The sequence below is a fragment of the Oncorhynchus keta genome, chromosome 21, assembly GCF_023373465.1.
Source record: "Oncorhynchus keta strain PuntledgeMale-10-30-2019 chromosome 21, Oket_V2, whole genome shotgun sequence".
Classification (NCBI taxonomy): domain Eukaryota; kingdom Metazoa; phylum Chordata; class Actinopteri; order Salmoniformes; family Salmonidae; genus Oncorhynchus; species Oncorhynchus keta.
Window position 1 is genome coordinate 23,122,092 of NC_068441.1, and position 26,961 is coordinate 23,149,052.

Consider the following 26,961-nt stretch of genomic DNA (forward strand, 5'->3'; position numbering starts at 1 on the left):
TCATTACACACATCGGACCAACAAATATTTTTCACATCTTTAACATGCGTATCATTGCAAAACCTCTTGTATGATCACTTATACACTATTTTAGGACCAGTCTTTAGAACTTTGGTTTTCTTAGATATGGCTATCCAGTGGGTGTGGATACTGTTTTAGAACAGATTTCTGCAGCATTCGTATGGATATGGTTAATACTTTTTATTGAGCGGACAGCTTGATGAATGAAGCCAGTCAATATTTAGGTCACCCTGAAAGTATACCTCTCTGTTGATATCACATACATTATCAAGGATTCTACACACATTATCCAGATACTGACTGTTAGCACTTGGTGATCTAGAGCAACTTTCCAAAATAATAGACTGAATCAATCACGAGAGCCTGAAGTAGCTAAGCAGATTCTTTATCAACATTATTTGCTTTAAGTTTCCCAAAAAGTTTTGTATGATCCTTCAAATATTGTAGCGGAGTCGGCATGGTGCGGCTATTAAAATAAAAAGATGGTGCCTTCCGGGCTGGGGGCCCCTGATCTCCCTACACCTCTCTCTGTGTGGCCAGGATGGCTTATCAGAGGACAGCCTGGCTGGGAGTGGGACAGCACATCTTCCAGCCCCTCCATATCTCCCCCAGTGAGCTTGGACAGGGCACAGTGATAGGAGCCCTTTATCTCCTATCATCACAGCCCTCACCATGACAATGGCCCCTCTGGCTGTTTATACAAGCGATGCTATGTCACACAGGGGTTGGTTTGACTCTACTGCGATGCGTTCACTCAAAATACAAATAATTCCAGTCACATTGGGAGAGGAAGAGACCATTGAGAGTGGTTCCTTTTTCATGGACTTCTGCAAACTCTGGATAAGAGCGTCTGCTAAATTACTTAAATGTAAATGTAAATGTAAATGCAAACCTTGTATTTCTAGCTGGAGGCCGAGGGGCCCTTTAAGTTAGTATTTTGTTAGGATCCCCAATTAGCTGCTGCCGAGGCAGTGGTTACACTTACTGGGCTCCAAACAGGAAACAACACAACAAATAAATACATAATATAAATATACATACATAGCACAATATTTACATTACAATTTAGCCATTCAGCAGAAGTTCCTATCCAGAGCGACCCACAGCTAGTGCATTCATATTATGATAGCCAGGCGAGACAACCAAATAGCACAGTCGTATCCCAATCACGTATCACATACATAATACAATGCAAAATACAATACAAAATGTATAAAAATGTCTGTGTGTCTCTTCGCTGTACCAGTCATGCTGTAAGGTGTTCTTTTATTTTTACATGATTTTATTGCTAGCTGAGTTACCTGGGGTGGCAGACAGTTACATGTACTACTGTGTGTTTCCCATCCTCTGTTCTGGACCTGGGGACTGTGAAGAGACCTCTGGTTGCATGTCTTATGTGATACAGATGAGTGTCTGAACTGTGTGCCAACTGCTTGAACAGTGATGCACTCAATCTCTCCTCAACTTTGAACCAGGAGAGATTGACATGCATGTCATTGACATTCGCTCCTTGTGTACATCAAAGCTCAATACGAACTGCTCTGTTTTGGACCAACTGCAATTTGCTTATGTCCTCCTTTGCTGCACCTGACTTGACCACACAACTGGACAATGTTCCAGGTGCAAGAAAACTAGGACCTGTCTGGTTGACTGAGATATCAAGAAAGTACAACAACGCCTTATCATGGACAGACTTCTTCCCATTTTAGTAACCATTGAGTCTATATGTTTTGACCATGATAGCAGGCTATCTAGGGTGACACCCAGCAATTTAGTCTCTTCAACTTGCTCAATAGGCACATTATTGAAAATTATGCTTTTATTTTTGTGATATTTAGCACCAGCCTATTGCTAGTTACCCATTCTAAAAATCACTGGAGTGCAATGTTAAGGTTGTCAGTTATTTATTTTACTGTAGGAGCCGGCGTGTATACTCTTTAGTCGTCAGCGTACATGGACACACAGGCTTTATTCAAAGTCATTGGAAGGTTATTAGTAAACACAGAAAACAATAATGGTCCAAGCTGGCTGCCCTGCGGTACATCACACTCAACCAAATTTGTATTAGAGAAGCTTCCATTAAAGAAGAGGATGTTAATCCATAGCACCATTAAAGGGTGCTCTGCTATTTTTGGGCAGCGGAATTACCTTTGCTTCCCTCTAGGCCTGAGGGCACACTGTCTTTTAGGCTTAGATTGAAGATGTGGCTAATAGAAGTCGACATGTATTCCTCTACCAACCTCAGTAATTTACCATCCAGGTTGTTATTCATCATCTATCTATGGGGATTTGGTCGTTTTAACATTCAGTTTCTTTATGGGCGCTGCCTGTCAGTATCCGGAAGAAGCAATTCCATAAATGTAGCGGCAGGATGTTCCTCATTACACACATCGGACCAACAAATATTTTTCACATCTTTAACATACGTATCATTGCAAAACCTCTTGTATGATTGCTTATACACTATTTTAGGACCAGTCTTTAGAACTTTGGTTTTCTTAGATATGTCTATCCAGTGGGTGTGGATATTGTTTTGGATTAGATTTCTGCAGCATTCGTATGGATATGGTTAATACAAGTGGATTATTTGGATCCTGTTCTGTTTGTAAATACCCAGGTAGGTTGACTGATAACCTGAACCAGTTTACAGGCACTGATAACAGTTTGAAGCTTTTTATTGAGTGGACAGCAGAAAGTATACCTCTGTTGATATCACATACATTATCAAGGATTTCACACACGTTATCCAGATACTGACTGTTAGCACTTGGTGGTCTATAGCAACTTCCCACAAGAATAGGCTTTAGATGAGGCAGGTGAACCTGTAGCCATGTTACTTCAACTAGAGGTCGACCAATTAATCGGAATGGCCAATTAATTAGGTCCGATTTCAAGTTTTCATAACAATCTGTAATTTTGGGCGCCGATTTGCAAATTTAAAAAAAGAGGATATTTTTATTCCTTTATTTAACTAGGCAAGTCAGCTAAGAACACATTCTTATTTTCAATGACGGCCTAGGAACGGTGGGTTAACTGCTTCGTTCAGGGGCAGAACGACAGATTTTCAAGTTGTCAGCTCGGGGGATCCAATCTTGCAACCTTACAGTTAACTAGTCCAACGCAATAACGACCAGCCTCTCTCTCGTTGCACTCCACAGAGAGACTGCCTGTTACGCGAATGCAGTAAGCCAAGGTAAGTTGCTAGCTAGCATTACATTTATCTTATAAAAAACAATCGATCATAATCACTAGTTAACTACACATGGTTGATGATATTACTAGATATTATCTAGCGTGTCCTGCGTTGCATATAATCTGACTGAGCACACAAGTATCTAAGTATGTGACTGAGCGGTGGTAGGCAGAAGCAAGCGCGTAAACATTCATTCAAACAGCACATTCGTGCGTTTTGCCAGCAGCTCTTCGTTGTGCGTCAAGCATTGCGCTGTTTATGACTTCAAGCCTATCAACTCCCGAGATGATGCTGGTGTAACCGAAGTGAAATGGCTGGCTAGTTAGCGTGCGCTAATAGCGTTTCAAACGTCACTCGCTCTGAGCCTTCTAGTAGTTGTTCCCCTTGCTCTGCATGGGTAACGCTGCTTCGATGGTGGCTGTTGTCGTTGTGTTGCTGGTTCGAGCCCAGGTAGGGGCGAGGAGAGGGACGGAAGCTATACTGTTACACTGGCAATAATAAAGTGCTTATAAGAACATCCAATAGTCAAAGGTTAATGAAATACAAATGGTATAGAGGGAAATAGTCCTATAATAACTACAACCTAAAACTTCTTACCTGGGAATATTGAAGACTCGTGTTAAAAGGAACCACCAGCTTTCATATGTTCTCATGTTCTGAGCAAGGAACTGAAACGTTAGCTTTCTTACATAGCACATATTGCACTTTTACTTTCTTCTCCAACACTGTTTTTGCATTATTGAAATCAAATTGAACATGTTTCATTACTTACTTGAGGCTAAATTGATTTTATTGATGTATTATATTAAGTTAAAATAAGTGTTAATTCAGTATTGTTGTAATTGTCATTATTACAAATACAGTTGTAAAAAACCGGCCGATTTAATCGGTATTGGCTTTTTTGGTTCTCCAATAATCGGTATTGGCGTTGAAAAATCATAATTGGTCGACCTCTAACTTCAACAGCATTTGACACGAGATCCTCTCTAAGCTTTACAGGAATATGATTAAGTATAAACCGCAATGTCTCTTCCGTAGATAATATAATCATATATTGCTACCACCATGTCATCAAAGCGATTATCTAAGTGAGTTTCAGAGATACAGTGGGGCAAAAAAGTATTTAGTCAGCCACCAATTGTGCAAGTTCTCCCACTTAAAAAGATGAGAGGCCTGTAATTTTCATCATAGGTACACTTCAACTATGACAGACAAAATACATTTTAAAAAATCCAGAAAATCACATTGTAGGATTTTTAATGAATTTATTGGCAAATTATGGTGGAAAATAAGTATTTGGTCAATAACAAATGTTTATCTCAATACTTTATGTACCCTTTGTTGGCAATGACAGAGGTCAAACGTTTTCTGTAAGTCTTCACAAGGTTTTCACACACTGTTGCTGGTATTTTGGCCCATTCACCCATGCAGATCTCCTCTAGAGCAGTGATGTTTTGGGGCTGTTGCTGGGTAAACGGACTTTCAACTCCCTCCAAAGATTTTCTATGGGGTTGAGATCTGGAGACTGGCTAGGCCACTCCAGGACCTTGAAATGCTTCATACGAAGCCACTCCTTCGTTGCCCGGGCGGTGTGTTTGGGATCATTGTCATGCTGAAAGACCGAGCCACTTTCGCCTTCAATGCCCTTGCTGATGGAAGGAGGTTTTCACTCAAAATCTCACGATACATGGCCCCATTCATTCTTTCCTTTACACGGATCAGTCGTCCTGGTCCCTTTGCAGAAAAACAGCCCCAAAGCATGATGTTTCCACCCCCATGCTTCACAGTTAGTATGGTGTTCTTTGGATACAACTCACGACGAGTTGAGTTTTTACCAAAAAGTTATATTTTGGTTTCATCTGACCATATGACATTCTCCTAATCTTCTTCTGGATCATCCAAATGCTCTCTAGCAAACTTCAGATGGGCCTGGACATGTACTGGCTTAAGCAGGGGGACATGTCTGGCACTGCAGGATTTGAGTCCCTGGCGGCGTAGTGTTTTACTGATGGTAGGCTTTGTTACTTTGGTCCCAGCTCTCTCACTAGGTCCCCCCGTGTGGTTCTGGGATTTTTGCTCACCGTTCTTGTGATCATTTTGACCCCACGGGGTGAGATCAGTGGTCTTGTATGTCTTCCATTTCCTAATAATTGCTCCCACAGTTGATTTCTTCAAACCAAGCTGCTGACCTATTGCAGATTCAGTCTTCCCCACCTGGTGCAGGTCTACAATTTTGTTTCTGGTGTCCTTTGACAGCTCGGCCATAGTGGAGTTTGGAGTGTGACTGTTTGAGGTTGTGGACAGGTGTCTTTTATACTGATAACAAGTTCAAACAGGTGCCATTAATACAGGTAACGAGTGGAGGACAGAGGAGCCTCTTAAAGAAGAAGTTACAGGTCTTGTGAGAGCCAGAAATCTTGCTTGTTTGAAGGTGACCAAATACTTATTTTTCACCATAATTTGCAAATAAATTCATTTAAAATCCTACAAAGTGATTTTCTGGATTTTTGTTCTCATTTTCTGTCATAGTTGAAGTGTACCTATGATGAAAATTACAGGCCTCTCTCATCTTTTTAAGTGGGAGAACTTGCACAATTGGTGGCTGACTAAATACTTTTTTGCCCCACTGTATATAGTGTACTTTATAATGATTTGGACATGAATTGTGAAAATGCTAATATCGGTACCATTGACTTGCCTTGGATTTGTGCCACAAATGCAAAAAAACATTTTGAAACTGGACAATAAAACCAAAGCATGGATTTCTGTCATACCTTGTCCATAAACTGCTTACAGGGTAAGGAAACCAATGTGTTATTTTGTGATTTGGTTGAACTGTGCCTATCTAGTGGTCAGAGCCTGGTAATATCAGGATGTCAGATGGAACATAAACCTAACAACTTCAATTACACATATCTGAACGGAGCATTCGGAAAGTATTCAGACCCCTTCCCTTTTCCCACAATTTGTTACAGCCTTATTCTAAAATTGATTCAATACAAATATTTCCTCATCAATCTACACACAATACCCCATAATGACAAAACAAAATGTTTTTGGGACATTTTTGCAAATGTATTAAAAGTAAAAAAAAGATACCTTGAAATTGAGCTCCGGTGCATCCTGTTTCCCATTGATCATCCTTGATGTTTCTACAACTTGGAATCCACCTGTGGTATATTCATTTGATTGGACATAATTTGGAAAGGCACACACCTGTCTATATAAGGTCCCACAGTTGACACTGCATGTCAGAGCAAAAACCAAGCCATGAGGTCAAAGGACTTGTCCGTAGAGCTCAGAGACAGGATTGTGTTGAGGCACAGATATGGGGAAGGGTACCAAAACATTTATGCAGCATTGAAGGTCAAGAACATAGGGGCCTCCATCATTCTTAAACAGAAGAAGTTTGGAACCACCAAGACTTCCTAGAGCTGGCCGCCCGGCCATACTGAGCAATCGGGGGAGAAGGGCCTAGGTCAGGGAAGTGACCAAGAATCTGACAGAGCTCCAGAGTTCCTTTGTGGAAATGGGAGAAACTTCCAGAAGAACAACCATCTCTGCAGCACTCCACCAATCAGGCCTTTATGGTAGTGGCCAGACGGAAACCACTCCTCAGTAAAAGGCACATGACAGCCTGCTTGGAGTTTGCCAAAAGGCCCCTAAAGGGAACAAGATTCTCTCGTCTAATGAAACCAAGATTGAACTCTTTGGCCTGAATGCCTAGCCTCATGTCGGAGAGAATGGAATGGCATCAAACACAAAAGGTGGAAAGGCAGGTGGAAGGAGGCAAGATCAGGTGTGAACATTCTAGCCAATGAGAGGGCAGGTACGCAAGTGAATAACAGACACAAAACTCCAATATAAAATATTTTTTCTCAAAGTTGCCGAGATGCCACGTGCGTCCACTTATATCAATACATTCGTAACAAACTAAAGATTACATAACTTCTATTCCATCAAATAATTATCATTTAGCAAATTGACAACAAAGGAAATAGTTGGCCAAATCCCCACTTGGTTTGATTCTTGTGTGGACTGATTTTGACAGAAGTGGAGCCTCTTGGTTTGCCTCTTCCACTTTGACTTGCCTGCCAAGTTAAAGGTAAAAAATAAACAAAAAATAAACTCTGAGCAAGCAGATGCTTCTCTCTATTTTAACCACTAGAGGGAGTCTTTGACAAAGAAATGTGTCTTATCTCTGACCATCAATTTCAACTAGGGCCTGAGCAGAAAGTTGCATCTTCTCTGTGTTAAGATGGAAAATTCCAGAGCTCTCTACTTCTAAGAATAGTTCAGAGGTAACAGAGGATTTGGAATAACCAGGAACAAAGCTCCAAGAGTTACCATCATGGCAGGTGGAAATGTTGCCGGGGGTAACCAGATAGCCCAGCAAGGCCCCCTCTTCCACCCCTTCCATACAGTCTGAGTCAACTACTGCACCTAATCCACACCCCACTGGATGGCCATTGGACCCTCTCTACCCAATGGGGTGGTTTCATGGTTGTGGTACAGTTAAGCATGCTGCTCGCCTCGGGCCTAGGGGCTGGGCTGTGGCCACCGCTCCTAACGAGGTTCCAGTTAATCCCATTGATATGAGTGCTGGTATATCTCTGTCAGCTGGTATTGGGCTGATATGCCACCAAAAATATCCCCCCCTGACTCAATCGCTCACTCGCTCAGTTACCCACCCATTCTCTCACTTTTGTGCACTGACTCACACAGGGGTGGGATATCACAGTTTAGTGATCCTCACTCGGCTCACTGAATAAACTGAACATTCCTGCAAGCCCAGGGCAGCTGTAGTCAGGGTCATATATCAGACAGTGCTCTGCGTGGAGAGTCAGAATCTTTATAACACAGGTCTGTGGCTCAGTGTGAATGTGTATATTTACGAGGGCTGTCCCCGACTAAAAAACATCTTGTTCGGCAGAAAGTCGTCTGTTCTTTCGACCAATTGATTGGTCAACATTTTTCGTGTATTTTCCCGTATAGACACACCCTATGTGTTTTAATCAAATAAACTATATGCATTGAGCTTGTCTGATGCTTTAAGTTTACGGTTTGATGAAATAAGACAAATGCCTTTAGGGCGCCAGAGAACCTGACTGAACTATTCTCCTCCTGCTCCTGCTGGCTTTCGCAGATTCTGCCATTACTCTCCTGAAGTTGCCTGTAATAGGTTGCCGACTCGTCGTGTAGTCTTTCTCACGTTGCAGGCCAATTTCTCTTACCATTTCTACCCATCTGCATGCCAGTTATGGTTTTCATATGCACATTTTCGTGAAACAGTTTAATTTACAATAATGTCTTCGTATCTCAAAATCCTTGTCATGTGGTTAAACAACATTCTATCCAAATCTAAAGGAAAATGATACAAACCTAAAAAGTAACTTATTTTGCCATTGCCAACTATGTAAAAAATAGCCTACATAAAGCCAACAAATAATAATAAAATAATAATATTAAATGAAAACATTAATTTGAACTACTTGTGGTACCTTGTTAACATTACAAGATTAAATACATGTCTTAAACATTGCTACGTTTTTCGGAAATGGCAAAGAAAACGTGCTTGACACATTAAAGGTACTTACTTACCTTACAGATCACCAAGTCAGCTAATTTCCACTCCTTTCATATGCAAATCCATTTCATACATACACTGGCTTGTCTGGCTGTCATGTTTTTATTTAACCTGCCCTTCCCTTGTTTCCCTAGTCCTTTATTATGATATATATATATTATCTCATGTAGCTCATTAGTACACACTTGTGGTTAAATATATGCATTTATTGTAGGTCCTATTATACAACAATAATGTGGAACAAATACATACCATCAAATGATACCTTAAAACATACAATAATGAACACCTTGTGAAACAGCTGTGAAAACCAACCTGACAAAATGTAAGATTTTAATACATAAACGTTATTTTTTTGAAACAGTTGTGTCATTTAATATATATATATATATATATATATATATCATAAAATTCTGGTGTGTGGCATATTGACGAGGTGGTTGCTGTGTGGGTGGAGGTTTCTGCCTGTCACTTGTTCTCAACAGGCAGCCAGCTTCAGAAGGTGGACTTGAAGAGGGAGACTTCCAAAATCCAAGCACTGCTCTCTTTGTTCTGAGTGTTTGCAGTGCTAATGTTTTTAGTTAATTTGTGTATCTCACATAATTATGTGCCCAGTATGTTAGAGCAAGAAAACGTTCTTAGCAGATAATGACAATAACAGTAGCTGTAGATGATGTAATGAAACGTTGAAGGGTGATTGGTAATGAGGACGTCAGGTGGATCCATGTCTGGATGTTGGGCAGAACCCCTAGGTCCTGGAGAACAGGAGCAGAGTTAAAGGGAACAGGGTAGGAGACAGGGACGTAAACAAGCAAACACTCCAACTGCTCCAACTGGAGAAGATTGTTTGCTTCCACTGAGGTAACCCTAGGAAGACAAAGAGAAAAATATAAATGTTAGGGAAACTAAAACTAGCTTCAGGTTATTTTTTGTGCAAATGCAAATAGTTATTATCTGAGATTTCTTATATTCACCTTAACAGATGGTGACCCCAGCTAGGAGCGAAAGAGCAGCGAAGTTTCCCAGGCCTCTCCTTCCTTTTGTCCTTCTTCCAAACCAATTGCATTGTTTACCTCAGTCAACAGCTGTGGCTTCCGTCCGTACTCAGTGGAGGCCTGGATGCTGTTGTTGTGTGCAAAAAGAATTACCTTTATAATTACTATCTATTGATGATGTAAGATATTGAAATATGTCTGATTATGTACCATGGACAAACAAAAGCAAATTGTAAAAAATAAATCAAACTAACAATTGGTGACAGAATATAACTTATAACATCCGTACCTTGTTCCAGCTTTCATGACCTCGGTCACTCAAGATGACCTCTGGAGAACCGTGGGTGTTGAAGATGTTCATCGCCTTGGAGGTGGCCTCGCCAGTCTCGTCCTTGATGGGTATCATACAAAACAAAAAATATATTTTTGGTTCCAAGCACCCTTTTTAATGGGTTACAGACGGGAATTTAGAGTTATGCATGTACTCTTCCTTTTAAGGACCTTTATGGGTTTTGCCTCCACCCACTTGATAAAGTGATTGGTTGCCGTCAGACACCAGCTGTTGCCATTCCTGGATTTTGTGAAGGGTCCGTTGAGATCCACCTCTAACATTTAAAGTGTTAGAGAGAAGATTACGTTATTCTTACCCGTATCTGTCTTACAGTATGCACATTTTCATATTTGTAAGGATACTGACACACACACACACACTTTTACACATTCTATGATATTGAACTCTGCTGTGGTCAAATAAAGCAACCATTACAAAACAACTTATCAGGGCAAAATTTGAATTGGGACGCTTACCGATCATACGCCATGGTGAAACAACTTTGATGGGCTTCAACTCCGATGCCACAGTCTTTGCCCTTTCAAACTTCTGGCAGACTAGTCAGGGTACTGACCTTTTTTAAGCAAAAAGTGACATTTAAACATTGTGTGCTCTCTGATATGACATTCATTGAAATCGTAATCATTTCAGATAGAATGTGATTGATAAACAAAAGGTTATTTCACTTGCCCAGCTGTCCACCTTGATAATTCTCTGTCAGAAGAAACAGATTTATTTGGCAATCATGCGTTTCACTCCAAATTGGCCAGCATTCATCTCAGTCAGCACTACCTCTTTCTCTTCCTTAGTAAAAAAAATCGCCCTCCTTTGTGGCTGGCCATCCTTCTCCCATAAGTACAAATGATTGCCTAACAAGTTGGAAGAGTTGTTGAAATACTCAAGTCTAAGTACATTTGCACTGCTGTCTTTCTCTCTTTGTTTCTCTCTCTCCAGCTCTCTCTGTCTGTCTTCCAGTCTCTTCCCACCTCTCTCTCCCTCTCTCACTTTAAACATTCTTTCTCACTTACTTCCCCTCCCCCCTCTCTCTGTGTCTGTCTAGCGAAGACACCTAGTTAAGGACATTTGGGGGGCACATTTTGACACGGGGACACTATTTGGCATGACAGGCCCTCAGAGTTTCCACCCCAGTGAGTGTGGGACAGACACAGCTGTAGGCTATTCGCGCAAAGGATAAGAAGCAGTGTTTGACTTCGGGAGGAACTCACCGGAGCTGAGTACCGGCACCTCAAATGTTCTACTGCTTGAGCTCCTGTTCCTCTTATAGAATAATAGCTCAAATGTATTGTGTAGCTCCTGCACATAAATAAACTCAGCAAAAAATAAATTCAACAACTGAGACATAAACAGAACAAGTTCCACAGACATGTGACTAACAGAAATGGAATAATGTGTCCCTGAAGAAAGGAGGGGTCAAAATTAAAAGTAACAGTCAGTATCTGGTGTGGGCACCAGCTGCATTAAGTACTGCAGTGCATCTCCTCCTCATGGACTGCACCAGATTTGCCAGTTCTTGCTGTGAGATGTTACCCCACTCTTCCACCAAGGCACCTGCAAGTTCCGGGACATTTCTGGGGGGAATGGCTCTAGCCCTCACCCTCCGATCCAACAGGTCCCAGATCTGCTCAATGGGATTGAGGTCCGGGCTCGTCGCTGGCCATGGCAGAACACTGACATTCCCATCTTGCAGGAAATCCCGCGCAGAACGAGCAGTATGGCTGGTGGCATTGTCATGTCAGGATGAGCCTGCAGGAAGGGTACCACATGAGGGAGGAGGATGTCTTCCCTGTAATGCACAGCGTTGAGATTGCCTGCAATGACAACAAGCTCAGTCTGATGATGCTGTGACACACCACCCCAGACCATGACGGACCCTCCACCTCCAAATCGATCCCGCTCCAGAGTACAGGCCTCGGTGTAACGCTCATTCCTTTGACAATAAACACGAATACGACCATCGGACTTTGTCAGTGAAGAGCACTTTTTGCCAGTCCTGTCTGGTCCAGTGACGGTGGGTTTGTGCCCATAGGTGACGTTGTTGCCGGTGATGTCTGGTGAGGACCTACCTTACAACAGGACTACAACAGCCCTCAGTCCAGCCTCTCTCAGCCTATTGCGGACAGTCTGAGCACTGATGGAGGGATTGTGCGTTCCTGGTGTGTTCCTGGTGTAACTCGGGCAGTTGTTGTTGGCATCCTGTACCTGTCCCACAGGTGTGATGTTTGGATGTACTGATCCTGTGCAGGTGTTGCACCATGTGGTCTGCCACAGCGAGGACGATCAGCTGTACGTTCTGTCTCCCTGTAGCGCTTTCTTAGGCGTCTCACAGAACAGACATTGCAATTTATTGTCCTGGCCACATCTGCAGTCCTCATGCCTCCTTGCAGCATGCCTACGTCACGTTCTGGCAGATGAGCAGGGACCCTGGGCGTCTTTCTTTTGGTGTTTTTCAGAGTCAGTAGGAAGGCCTCTTTAGTGTCCTAAGTTTTCATAACTGTGACCTTAATTGCCTACCGTCTGTAAGCTGTTAGTGTCTTAATGACCATTCCACAGGTGCATATTCATTAATTGTTTATGGTTCATTGAACAAGCATGGGGAACAGTGTTTAAACCCTTTACAAAGATGACCAGTGAAGTTATTTGGATTTTTACAAATTATCTTTGAAAGACAGGGTCCTGAAAAAGGGACAATTATTTTTTTGCTGAGTTTATAAACAGTACCAAACGCCCAAAATGAATACTGGAACCTAAAAGTCAAGCACTGATAAGAAATAATCAGGTAGCCCTATTTTATGACGTTTCTACTGGATCAGAGCTTTACATTTTTCCCTTTCACACTGAGTTGTTATCAAAAGGGGGAGAGCTGGAAAGCTTTTTCAAATACATTTGAGGAACTATTGTAATTCTCAGTGGATGTAAAAACAGACTTTGTTTGCTCCCTGTTTGAGGTGAAGAAAATGTTAATTTGAGACGCTCCACAAGTCATTAGTGGTACTGCATTAAGCCAATCAGAAATACTATCAGATCCCCAAATGGGCCCATTTATATTCCTACATTTGCGTGCAGGCCAGGTAGCCTATAGACCCACTTCTATGTGCAATCAGGCCAGGTAGCCTATAAGCCTACTTTTTTTTTATTTTTTTTATTTCACCTTTATTTAACCAGGTAGGCTAGTTGAGAACAAGTTCTCATTTGCAACTGCGACCTGGCCAAGATAAAGCATAGCAGTGTGAACAGACAACAGAGTTACACATGGAGTAAACAATTAGCAAGTCAATAACACAGTAGAAAAAAATGGGCAATCTATATACAATGTGTGCAAAAGGCATGAGGAGGTAGGCGAATAATACAATTTTGCAGATTAACACTGGAGTGATAAATGATCAGATGGGCATGTACAGGTAGAGATATTGGTGATATTGGTGTGCAAAAGAGCAGAAAAGTAAATAAATAAAAACAGTATAAAAACAGTATGGGAATGAGGCAGGTGAAAAAGGGTGAGCTATTTACCTATAGACTATGTACAGCTGCAGCGATCGGTTAGCTGCTCGGATAGCTGATGTTTGAAGTTGGTGAGGGAGATAAAAGTCTCCAACTTCAGCGATTTTTGCAATTCGTTCCAGTCACAGGCAGCAGAGTACTGGAACGAAAGGCGGCCAAATGAGGTGTTGGCTTTAGGGATGATCAGTGAGATACACCTGCTGGAGCGCGTGCTACGGATGGGTGTTGCCATCGTGACCAGTGAACTGAGATAAGGCGGAGCTTTACCTAGCATGGACTTGTAAATGACCTGGAGCCAGTGGGTCTGGCGACGAATATGTAGTGAGGGCCAGCCGACTAGAGCATACAAGTCGCAGTGGTGGGTGGTATAAGGTGCTTTAGTGACAAAACGGATGGCACTGTGATAGACTGCATCCAGTTTGCTGAGTAGAGTGTTGGAAGCCATTTTGTAGATGACATCGCCGAAGTCGAGGATCGGTAGGATAGTCAGTTTTACTAGGGTAAGCTTGGCAGCGTGAGTGAAGGAGGCTTTGTTGCGGAATAGAAAGCCGACTCTGGATTTGATTTTTGATTGGAGATGTTTGATGTGAGTCTGGAAGGAGAGTTTGCAGTCTAGCCAGACACCTAGGTACTTATAGATGTCCACATATTCAAGGTTGGAACCATCCAGGGTGGTGATGCTAGTCGGGCATGCGGGTGCAGGCAGCGATCGGTTGAAAAGCATGCATTTGGTTTTACTCGCGTTTAAGAGCAGTTGGAGGCCACGGAAGGAGTGCTGTATGGCATTGAAGCTCGTTTGGAGGTTTGATAGCACAGTGTCCAATGACGGGCCGAAAGTATATAGAATGGTGTCGTCTGCGTAGAGGTGGATCAGGGAATCGCCCGCAGCAAGAGCAACATCATTGATATATACAGAGAAAAGAGTCGGCCCGAGAATTGAACCCTGTGGAATTGAACCCTGTGGCATACTATGTACAATCAGGCCAGGTAGCCTATAGGCCTACTTCTATGTATAATCAGGCCAGGTAGCCTATAGGTAGCCTCTTGTCATTTCCACTCCCCCACTTAGTCCTCAGCTTCTCATTCTGAGAAGGTTGCACTACATGCTTTTTCTCTCAGACTTTCCTGAAGAAATAGAGAAGAGTCAAAGAATGAGGGATTGAGAATACAAAGAGATAAGAAACGGTAAGAATAGAGAGGTAAATAATAATAATACAACTACTCCTACGGAGTTCCAGCAGTCTCCTAGGGAGGGAGGACCAAGCCTGACTCACTAGAAGAAACAGGCTTCCCTTTAACAGCAGTCATGTGAGGAAGGAAGCAGGAAAACCCCTCTTCCCCCTGCCTGGCCCCTTACATGCTGCATTAGAGCAGAGAGTTGTCTGCTGTCAGGGAGGACTATATGATACTAATTCACACATGCTAATGTAGGGTACTCACTCTCATTACATCATAGAACTGCATTAGTCCCTCCAAACAAAAGACAAAGACTACATTTACAAAACTGGAGTGAAACAAACCAAAACTTGTTTCTCACAAGTGTAGCATAGGTTGCGGATTCTGAAAACAATGTGTCCACTCAGAGAATGAGAAGAGGAAGACTGGAATAATAATAGTGAATGCATTAACAGAAATTACTGTAACCAAAGTAACAAACATCGTAGATTAGAAATTATAGGAATTAACGGTAAATGTACTACTGGTGATATATGTAATGGGGAATTTATAGACACTAACAATCAAAGGCAAACATTTCACACAATGATGTTATGAAATAATGAATGTGCACAAAATTGTCTGGAGAGAGATGCATTGTGCATCTGGGTGCATGGTCAATCCGACATCTGCATTGACCATGCAGCATTTACGGTGATATGGCCTCAGAAGTCGGGACATTCATACTTCTTGCGCTTCACGGAGCAGTGCAGAGTTATACAGGATTATACAGGATGTACCGCCCCCACCTACCGTCAACTAATCATGTCATTGTGGAACTATACAGAGCCCTCTGCATTGTTTAAAAATTCAGGAGAGGCATGGTGATGTGGTACAGAGCTCGATTTGGCCTCTGCATGCCTCTGGAGGCTCTGCTATTGCATCACACCCTCCATATAGAGCCTCCTACCACATTTTTAGATCAAGCCGAAATGGGCTTTTAGTCTAGGCCTCTGCGATGGATAAATTCACTGAGATGGGCGCAAATGTTTGTTACTGCTCAACTAAAACGATCTCGGTCGACCATCAGCCTAATCTCCAAAAATTCGACCAGTCGACTAATCGGGGTCAAGCCTAATATTTACAGTACATGAGTGACAATTATAAACATAGGTGTTTCCTGTTTGTCTTGCCTTCCAACGTGTGTGTGTCTGTGTGTGTGGTCTTGTACTGCTCTAGTCTGCCTGCCCAACCAGTGCACCCAAGTAGACTGAGCTGCCCCTTAAAACCTCTTAGAACTCCCCATCCCGGATCCGGGATCGTGACTACGGCTCAAGCTCATTACCATAACGCACAATGCAAAAAAATATTCCTACAAATATTTAACCTCCACACATTAACAAGTCCAATAGCTCAAATGAAAGATAAACATCTTGTTAATCTACCCAGCAAGTCAGATTTCTAAAATGTTTTACGGCGAAAACATAGCACATATTTATATTAGATCACCACCGAAACAAAAGGCAAGCGGCGGCCATTTTGTCCCAGAAAAAATAAAATTTAAAAGTAGGATTAAAAAATAAATAATTCACTAACCTTTTGAAAATCTTCATCAGATGACAGTAATATTACATGTTACACAGTACATTTATTTTTTTTTCAATAATATGCCATTTATATCCATAAATCTCGGTTGACGACATTTCAAAAAAAAAATGCTACTCAAATGTCAGGAGAAATTATGATAGCTCCGACAGATAACGTCAGATAACAAGCAATAAACATGACTAAATATACATGTTCTACATATATTTACAAAGATACACTTCTTCTTAATGCAACCGCTGTATTACATTTATTTTTAACGTTACAGACATCGTTCACTGGGCTATACTATGAGTCAGCGCTCAGATATTAGCAGTATGTCTCCTCTACGTTTGGAGTCCACAGAAACACCAAATAACCACATAAATATTCCCTTACCTTTGATGTTCTTCCATCAGAAGACGTAGAAGGAGTCATACTTACCCAATACATCGTTTGGTTTCACGTTGTGTGTCTCTGTATTAGCACATGTTAACAGCTTCGGCTGAAATGCATCCAAAATGACTTCTGGTCCAGCACTCTTGCGCATCAAAACTTCCAATTTACATATTATATGTCCACTAAACTGGTCAAACAATGTGAAAAATCGAGCTTTATGATGTTTTTAGCATGTAGAACAAAGATCAGCGCGAACAGACTCCGGCTTCAAATGCTGGATCATGGAAAAAGACGTACTCCAAATCGGCCGCGCGCAATAGAGTGCCTGTTTTTCAGAGGGACACGAGCAATTTCGCCCGCCAAACGTGCAGGGCTCGTGGGATTCTCACAATGAACGTGCCATTTGAAAGCTGACATCGCTGAACAGATAGAGACTGTTCCTGGATCAGTAGCTGCCTGGGAAGGGTGGGAGCCATGACGTCAAAGTTGACCCAACTTTTCTCTTCACAAGAGAGAGTTTGGGAGAAAGGCTGCCCTGAGAGTTCTGCTTTACATACAAACATAATTTAAACGGTTTTAGAAACTTTAGAGTGTTTTCTATTCAATAATAATTTTTATATGCATATATTAGCAATTTTGGGAAAAAATATTTTCAGTTTACTATGGGTACGCACTTTCTCCAACGGGGGCAGTATAGAGGGGGAGCTCTAATTAAACACCATCCATCATGGGAGAGGCTCTGAAAGACCCCCCTCCGCCCTCCTAGTGGAGGTGAGGAGGAGATCACATCCCCTCTCAGGAATGATCCTGCCGGCTTCAGGGGAATGGGACGTTGACCTCAAGATAGCCGGCTTAGCTGAATGGTTAAATCCCTGAAGAAATAGCTGTGGCACAGTGTATGTTATGTGTAAAGTGACACTGGTTCTGGGCTCCCTCTTTGCTATATTCAGATACTGTGAGAGCTGTGCTGATAAGCAGAGAGGCTGGTGAGTGGTGAAGTTAGGGCTAGGTTATCAGAGATGGGAGGGAGAAGAGGAGCAGAGACTCTGGTAGCCTTGGGACAGTGAGCGTGGGATTTTAGGGTATGTGTGGACGGAATGTTTTGAGAACCCTCTCAGGGATGGGCTCTCATAGAGATACGGAGCATCATGCTGGGGTGAATGGTGAGATATTCATTTGTTTCAATTTCTAATTATTTTTTCACATGAGAAAGAAGATTGAACAAGTTCTTGTTAGATTATTCCCCAGTCTGTATTTCATCATACCCATGTCTACTGTCTAAAGTTGAACTCATTCAATCAGCTTACACTAGATGACTGGCTTAAATAAAAATCAGCATCCAAATTAGTCGACCTGGACCAGGGTTGATAAACAAATGGTGTTCTGCAGCACAGTGTTTCTCTGGTCATCTCTAAGGACAGATCTCTTTATATCTCCAGAGGTCATCATGGTGTCAGGTCCAGCTCATGTATGTTTTCTTTCTCTTTCTGGTAAAAGCAAGAGTGTGAAAACAGTCTGGACAACCCCTTCCTCTCTCTCTTCTCTCTCCAGTTATTGTCACCTCCCAGCTCTTACTATCAACTACCCATGAGCCCCCTCTTTCCATTTACTGAAACCAGCCCTCTTACCCACCGAGCACCGACCGACACGGGACATCCATGGACGTTGAAAAGTAGTTGAAACTTGGTCAGTTCAAATCTGAACCAATCATGGGCGTTTGTTTCACAAGTTTGGAAAGCACAGTACAGTAAAGAAAAGTAGAGTATAGGTCAGTACTATACAGTACATTACTATAGAGTTTAGTACAGTAGAGCACAATAGAGTACAGTCCAATTTAGTGTACTGTACTGAACTCTACTGTACTATACTGAACTTTACTGAACTATACTGTGCTGTACTGAACTCTACTGTGCTGAGCTGTACTGTGCTGTGGTCTACTGTGATGTACTGAACTCTACTGTGCTGAGCTGTACTGTGCTGTGGTCTACTGTGCTGTACTGAACTCTACTGTACTATACTGAACTTTACTGAACTATACTGTGCTGTACTGAACTCTACTGTGCTGAGCTGTACTGTGCTGTGGTCTACTGTGATGTACTGAACTCTACTGTGCTGAGCTGTACTGTGCTGTGGTCTACTGTGATGTACTGAACTCTACTGTGCTGAGCTGTACTGTGCTGTGGTCTACTGTGATGTACTGAACTCTACTGTGCTGAGCTCTACTGTGATGTACTGAACTCTACTGTGCTGAGCTGTACTGTGCTGTGGTCTACTGTGATGTACTGAACTCTACTGTGCTGAGCTGTACTGTGCTGTGGTCTACTGTGATGTACTGAACTCTACTGTGCTGAGCTGTACTGTGCTGTGGTCTACTGTGATGTACTGAACTCTACTGTGCTGAGCTGTACTGTGCTGTGGTCTACTGTGATGTACTGAACTCTACTGTGCTGAGCTGTACTGTGCTGTGGTCTACTGTGATGTACTGAACTCTACTGTGCTGAGCTGTACTGTGCTGTGGTCTACTGTGATGTACTGTGATGTACCGTGATTTCCAAAGTTGTGAAACATATACGTACGTCTATGATTGGACCATGAAGAGAATGACATGTATAATTATGCATTTTTGTATAGTACAGATCAGGGACCCATGATGTCATTTTGTTACCATCATTCTGTTACCCGGGTATAAATCCACTTCAATTACTGTAGTTCAATAACTAAAAGGGATGTTTTGAAACTGAAGTCGTCATGTCATAGCGGACACCCCAATCTTTCAGCAGACATCTTTGAATATTAATTTGTGGCCACAAAAAAAACAGTCATTCTGTTACCAAACTTTATGCCTGCACTGTTATTTTGAGACAATTTGTTTTTGTAACATTTTCTGTAGAAATTGTTAAAAGTAGTCCTTGTTCGTAGAGTTGTATGGTTTTTCACTTTGCAATCAATGGTTCAGAGACAAACTGACTGTTTGGCATACTTTTAAAGTGAAGAGTCTCAGCGTTCTGTTACAGTGTAATTGCCTCTTTGCTCTGCTCCTCAGTGTTATTTCTGTCGTTCTCTCTTTGTATTCTCTGTTCCTATCCTCCCAGTTATGTAACATTATCTAGGGCTAATGTCAACAGTGACACAAACTAACAATGCACCATGCCCTGTGTGTACTATCTTCATGACTTCCAGCCACTAAAGGCCTGCTCTGTCACTCAACCATCATGTAGCTACCCTCTTTGAGCATCTTTTTTTGATGAGATGGGATACTTTGCTTCCTAGTGCGTACTCTCTTTTTGGGGGTTTAGACTAACGGAAATACTGTGTTTTGTTCTGTTATGGTGCATTTTCTGCACCAAGCATTAACAAGAATTTATGGAGAAATAAGATTTGGTATCCCTAAACTTAGTAACTCATTTTAGTTTTTTAGGACTACAAACTAGCAAGCTCTATTGCATGAGAAGCTCCGCCCGCTAAGTGCACAGCTGTGGGGGGATGGACTGTATCCCGGTATCCCTTGGGCTCCCAATGCCACGCGCCTAGAGGCTGGTACACCAGTACAGTGGGAGAGGCGGCATTTGCATGTGTGTGTGCATGTGTTTTCAAATGTCTGAAAGTTTGAGGACAGGAATATCAAGGTCAGCTTTCTTCCTTTTTCAGTTAACATCTGGTACATTCTGGAGTGAGGTTTTTTGTTAACATCTGGTACATTCTGGAGTGAGGTTTTCAGTTAACATCTGGTCCATTCTGGAGTGAGGTTTTTAGTTAACATCTGGTCCATTCTGGAGTGAGGTTTTCAGTTAACATCTGGTCCATTCTGGAGTGAGGTTTTCAGTTAACATCTGGTCCATTCTGGAGTGAGGTTTTCAGTTAACATCTGGTCCATTCTGGAGTGAGGTTTTCAGTTAACATCTGGTCCATTCTGGAGTGAGGTTTTCAGTTAACATCTGGTCCATTCTGGAGTGAGGTTTTCAGTTAACATCTGGTCCATTCTGGAGTGAGGTTTACCGTTAACCAGATGTTTTCAGTGGAGGGTAGTAAAGGGGGTTGGGTGAAGTATCATGTTTTAGTTTAGAAAAAGGAACATTTACAGTACTGTCAACTTTGTCAGAGCCCTTAATGTCTTGTCTCACAGTGCATCAGAGCTCATAAAAATCTTTCATTGTATCAAGTGTAATAAGATAAAACCAAGTAATCTGTTGATTTAGCAACCAGGATGAAACCAATCTCACAGCAATCAGATTGAAGACTATATTGTATTACATTACACTGCAGAAGTCTAGACAGATTTGGGTCGTCCTACCCTTGTAACACCCAGAAGAACATGATTTCACTTGGAAAGGCCAGTCACTGCCTTTTAGGGATGTCATTTTATGAGGACATGACTGACCTGGAGGATACAGTGAGTGTTTGGGTTCCGGCCAGACAGAAAATGACTCTACTGCTGTAGCCATTCAGATAGTAGAACAAGCCACTCAGTGAAGGTTAGGTCAACTCCTGTGTAATTATGTCTATTTATGTGTGCTGGTTTTGCAGACAAAACAGGAACCGTCAGGAATCTGACTCTTGGGTCTATATCAGGGTTGTCAAATGGCCCGCGAGTCCCATCAATTCGAGCCGCAAGGTGGTTTGAGTAAGCCTTTCTTTAAATATTTTTTCCCCTGGGGATAAATTCTCAATTGACATGACTAAAACCAAATAGAAACGGTGTAGAAATGACAATGACCTACATTTCTAGTCTCTTTACTCTGTCCAGATTGCTAACAGTCTTCAAAACGGAAACTAGACAGTCAAAGAGCATCGAAAATTCCAAAAGCGATGAATAGAGGACTTTTTATTTTTTGACGGCGAGGAAATATAACCAATTTTAAGTGCGGCCCTCCGGACTTCGCCGAAGACCGCATATGGCCCGCTGAGCAAAATGAGTTTGACACCCCTGGTGTCGGCTATATGCTTATCTGTGGGGGGACTGTGATCCTGTGTCTTCATTCTCTGCTATGAGGGGAATTTCCCTCTTGTCATTTCCACTCCCCCACTTAGTCCTCAGCTTCTCATACATGCTTTTTCTCTCAGACTTTCCTGAAGAAATAGAGAAGAGTCAAAGAATGAGGGATTGAGAATACAAAGAGATAAGAAACGGTAAGAATAGAGAGGTAAATAATAATAATACAACTACTCCTACGGAGTTCCAGCAGTCTCCTAGGGAGGGAGGACCAAGCCTGACTCACTAGAAGAAACAGGCTTCCCTTTAACAGCAGTCATGTGAGGAAGGAAGCAGGAAAACCCCTCTTCCCCCTGCCTGGCCCCTTACATGCTGCATTAGAGCAGAGAGTTGTCTGCTGTCAGGGAGGACTATATGATACTAATTCACACATGCTAATGTAGTGTACTCACTCTCATTACATCATAGAACTGCATTAGTCTACACTTTGTGGAGTAGGCTAAATGCTCAAAGGTGTTCATCACTGTTCATATTTGCAAAAAACAAACACGCATTAAAACGAACAATAACAGTATAAACTATGTGTATCTATTAATGCAGACTAAATGAAATACTCATGATTTTAAAGAACACCAAGAAACAAACTACTTTCATATAATTTAAGCTACATCACACATTAACACACACACAGCATGCAGTAATACTGTGAGGGGGAGGGGGAGAGAGCTGGAGACAGTGGAGGGGGAGTGCTGAGAGAAACCCAGCCTCCATTCTACAGCACATGACGTGGTGCAGCCCGCCTCACACCCCTTAGCACCACGTGGTACACTCCAGACCAGTCATAGGGATTTAAAGGGATTGTTATGTGTACAGAAAACCGGCCTAATCCAGGAAGCAGCACAGGCACAGAGGCAGAGAGAAGGGGGGAAGCAGAGAAAAACAGACTCAGTGCAAAACGGGACTGAGTGGGAAAACTAAAGAGACAGTGATAACAGAGAGTCAGAGAGACGGAGAGAGAAGACAGTGTATCCCGCTGCTGCTGCTGAATGTAAGGGTGAGAGCATACTGTCTCTCTCCCTCTCTCTCTTTGTCATCACTCTTTCCACGTCCGTCCGCTGTGTCTGTGGGGGAGGGAGCAGCAGCCGTCCTGTCCCGGGCCTGGTGACATGTCCCAGCATCCCACAGGAGCCCTCACAAGCCCACCGCCACCACGACCGTGAGGTACTGTAACACTGTAACTGGAATGACAGTGATGTAACCAGTTATCTTCTCCTTCGGGGATAATATAGTCATGTTGTTAGAACGCTAGTTGTGTGGTGGAGACCACTTCTGTATTGTACCCTGCTCTGCTACTTCTGAGACAGGAGCGGGATGTACACATGCACATTGCACACACTGACCAACACAGGCACCATCGATCAATGCAGTGGGATACTGCTGTTGCAGACAGAAATGAAAAGAGGGATGGAGAGGGGGATGAGGCTGGGGGTGGGGGGGGCGTGATGATGAACGAAAGCATCCTTTGGGAGGAGAAGGCAGATAGAGAAGGCTGCGTCACAGTTGTACCGCCGGGCCGGTCTATCGCTAATCTCACCGATCTCGGTTGTACTTACTGCAGTGTCAGAGTGCAGCCAAAGGGCTGCATGTGTTTGGGTGAGGGGGTAGATCTCTAAGAGAACATATTGCCTGTGTGTGATGACCGCTGAGATCCATGTTGTGAGTTAAAGTACCTGCCGGTGTCCTGTCCTTATTCCTATTTAATGTTAACACCCAGATTATTAGTACAGTCAGTTTGTCTCTAAAATCATAGTCGTTTGAACTTTACATTGTGGAGTACTGTGACATTTGAAGTAGGAATTTCTTCTGTCCCCACCCATAAAAGGTCCTTTCAAAGGTCCTCAATTCAGCACAGTTAAAAATGTTCAGCGTATGTGATACCACAGTCTATTTCTAGCAATGTGGTCCCAAACTTGAATTGCTAGAATTATAAACTACAGAGTATTTCATGTTTGTTTACCACAATCCTGCTAGTTATAATTGTCCACTTCATTTGGCGAAGTAGGCATTCCTGTGGTGGACTAGTGGCCACTGCCTCCAGAACACATGTACCAAGCTAGCATGGGTTTGAATCCGGTCCATTGCCTTTTCAGCACACTGTTTTTACCTTTTCGTCTCTCTACCTCTCTCTATCCTATCTGGGACCTGCTGTCACCCCCGCAAAAAAAATATGTGGGGGGGATAATTATGCATTATTGTTGCGTGTGTCATTTGTGTGACATGACAGCATGTTGATTGCGTGCAGAAATGTGAGAGGATCAATAGCAGCTCTCATTCAGGTATTCATCACTGGTCCTTTTCACCTGAACGGCCTTCAGGGTCTTTCCTCAGTTACCTCGACTAACCGGTGCCCCCGAACATTGACTCTGTACCAGTACCCCCTGTATATAGCCTCGCTACTGTTATTTTATTGCTGCTGTTGAACTATTTTTAACTTTTATTTTCAGTTTTTTACATAAACACTTTTTTTTCTTAACTTCTTAAAGCATTGTTGGTTAAGGGCTTGTAAGTAAGCATTTCACTGTAAGGTCTACACTTGTTGTATTTGGCGCATGGGACAAATCAGATTTGATTTGATTTCCAAGGCTCTGTAGAAAATATTCCACACTGTAGCAAGAAGACTTGAGGAATTCAGGCTACATTTGAGACAATATATTGAGGCAAAAAGGGGTTCAAAGTTTTACAGTTTTATTCTTATCTGTGGTTGCTAAGGAATATTTGCAGAGTATGTCGCCCTCTCAGGGAATAGAGCGAGGGAGGTGTAGTGAGCTGTGAAGCAACAGCTGCCTCACACACTGATGCCATAAACAGTCTACAATACAACATATGATACACACACACACACACACACACACACACACACACACACAGATATGGTCAGACACACAATGTCTCTCACGAAAACCATCAGGATAGACACATCTCTTTCTTAAACACACACACCACACACTTCTCACACACACACACAGCATCGTCTCCTCACTGTGTCCACTGTCTGAGAGCTCTTGTTATCGTATGTAGGTCACCACTCTGTGAGGATGTCATCTGTCACTTAGCACTAGGTCAGGATGTCATCTACTGAGATGGCCTGGCCTCTCGCTGATCCATCCCAGGGACAAACACACTGGGACAGCAGACAGGGACACACACACGGCAGGTAGCTTAGTGGTTAGAGCGTTGGACCAGTAATCAAAATGTTGCTGGATCACATCCCCGAGCTGATAAGGTAAACATTTGTCGTTCTGCCCCTGAACAAGGCAGGGAACAGTTTTCCCTGGTAGGCCATCATTGTAAATAAGAATTTGTCCTTAACGGACTTGCCTAGTTAAATAAATATTCGAAAAATAAAGACTCTCAGTCCAGTGTAATGCAGGAGACAGGAGGGTACGAGAAGGAGAGAGGTGCAGGCTCAGGCCTTAGAGAGATGATGATGAGGGGAAAACGGAGATGAGCTCAGCTGACTGACTGCACTGTCATGCTGTGTTTTGAGGAGCTGGGCTTTCATTGCAATGAGGATTAGTGTTAAGTAGGACCTAGGACAGCATACCACCCCCACATCTACACACAAACACACATATTTTGTAAACAGTAAAAAACACGCAAGCAGCATCTTACTGGAAATGTGCTACAGGCTCGATGGCACACAAACTGTACAGAGTACTGATGTACCAAGGTACATTCACAGGGAAAGTAGATTATACAGGTGCTCCAAAATAACAAACACTGTCTGGGTTCTTTTAAAACTGGATGAATGCAGTGTGTTACCCTGGAGTGTTTGCATAAAATGGAAATACGCTCACACGTTTGGTCCTCATTCAAAAACAATTGGTTGTGAATGGATGGATTTTCTCCTCTGCGGTTTTCAGACTGTTATTAATTGTTACTCTCCAATATCAATCAGTTGTCATGGCGCTGGGCTCCGTCAGTGCGCGCTAACATCAAAAGCTTTCCTCTTGCGTTGTGAATTAATTAACTAATGATGCCCCTGTACCATGTAGGCCTAATGCTCAGAGATCTGTCCCTGCACATGATCAGGGTATGTGTACTTACTGTCATATCACTGTCTTTCTGTACTTTGAACTATATATTAGTTTACATGAAGCACAGTAGTCTATTTGTCCTCTTTCCATGATCACTAATAGCTCCTTCTCCACTTCAAAACTAGCCCCTCTGTCCTTATCTAAAACAACCACTAGGCTTTAAGCTGCTGTATTGGGTTGCATGTTTTGATTCATGTTTTAAATCAGGGTCACACAATGCAAATCCTAATCCTCTGGGCCACTGTGTCTGCAGTGTGCAGTAGTTTTGTTACGCCATTACTTTGTAGTAGCCCATCACCCAGTCATATAGCCTGCCTAGTGTTGTTAGTATGAGTTAGTTATTGGCAGTGTTTACTGCAGGATATGTCTGTGGTGTTGTTGCCCCCTTCCCTGATGTCACTGAGCTAAATGGGTCTGTGGGGTGCTGGATTAAGAGGCATATGTGGTGGAGGGAGGGGAGGATTATGTGGAGGCTGCGCAGGGGAGAATGGAGTATGTGTCCTTGTCTCTGTGTCCTGCTCTGTGCTTTGATTGCCAATGCTGATATCACTGAAGAAATACTGAATAATGTCCCATAAACGGGAAATATAATACTATATCTCATATAGGGGTGTTAATGTGTGCTGGGGAGGCCTAGCACCATCAACTACTGTAGTCGTGTCTAAACCTGCCGACATAGACATGCTGCTTTAACCCAGTGGTCTAGCAACACAGTTGGATGATTCCAGGTGCTCTAGATGTTAGTGGGTTGCTTTAGCCTCCCAGTAATACTAATCTGAATGACAGTGGAATAAGGAATACAAATATTCCAAAACATGCATCCTGTTTGCAATAAGGTACTAAAGTAATACTACAAAAAATGTGGCAAAGAAATGAACTTTTTGTCCTGAGTACAAAGTGTTATGTTTGGGGAAAACTCAACACATCACTGAGTACCACTCTTCATATTTTCAAGCATGGTGGTGGCTGCATCATGTTATGGGTATGCTTGTCATCGGCAAGGACTGGGGAGTTATTTAGGGTAAAAAGAAACATAATAGAGCTCAACACAGGCAAAATCCTAGTGGAAAACTTGGTTCAGTCTGCTTTCCAGCACACACTGGGAGATGAACACACAAGGCCAAATATACACTGCAGTTGCTTACCAAGA

The 26,961-nt window shown here is 42.5% G+C and overlaps 1 protein-coding gene and 1 long non-coding RNA gene across 9 annotated transcripts in view; one reads left to right on the top strand and one right to left on the bottom strand.

Annotated features, from left to right (window-relative positions):
- LOC118372453 (AMP deaminase 2-like) overlaps positions 1 to 26,961 on the top strand; it is a 63,684-nt gene that overhangs the window by 20,267 nt on the left and 16,456 nt on the right. The window contains exon 2 of one of the 7 annotated variants that reach the window (XM_052473526.1): positions 10,096 to 10,195. The exons of 5 other annotated variants lie outside the window; for them this stretch is intronic. In XM_052473526.1, the coding sequence (XP_052329486.1) occupies positions 10,120 to 10,195 (76 nt within the window). In that variant the 5' untranslated portion in view covers positions 10,096 to 10,119. Of the gene's footprint in view, positions 1 to 10,095; positions 10,196 to 22,585; positions 22,936 to 26,961 lie in introns of those variants that run through there. One more of the 7 variants, XM_052473529.1, reaches the window with a different exon arrangement.
- On the bottom strand, positions 9,219 to 11,139 carry LOC118372452 (uncharacterized). Of its 2 annotated transcripts, none has more exons than XR_004823220.2 (5): positions 10,604 to 11,139; positions 10,298 to 10,401; positions 10,086 to 10,187; positions 9,776 to 9,923; positions 9,219 to 9,668 (listed from the first exon to the last, which is right to left on the bottom strand). It is a non-coding gene; the product is annotated as an uncharacterized LOC118372452 (long non-coding RNA). The 2 variants fall into 2 exon arrangements; XR_004823221.2 differs by having other exon boundaries at positions 10,323 to 10,401; positions 10,604 to 11,138.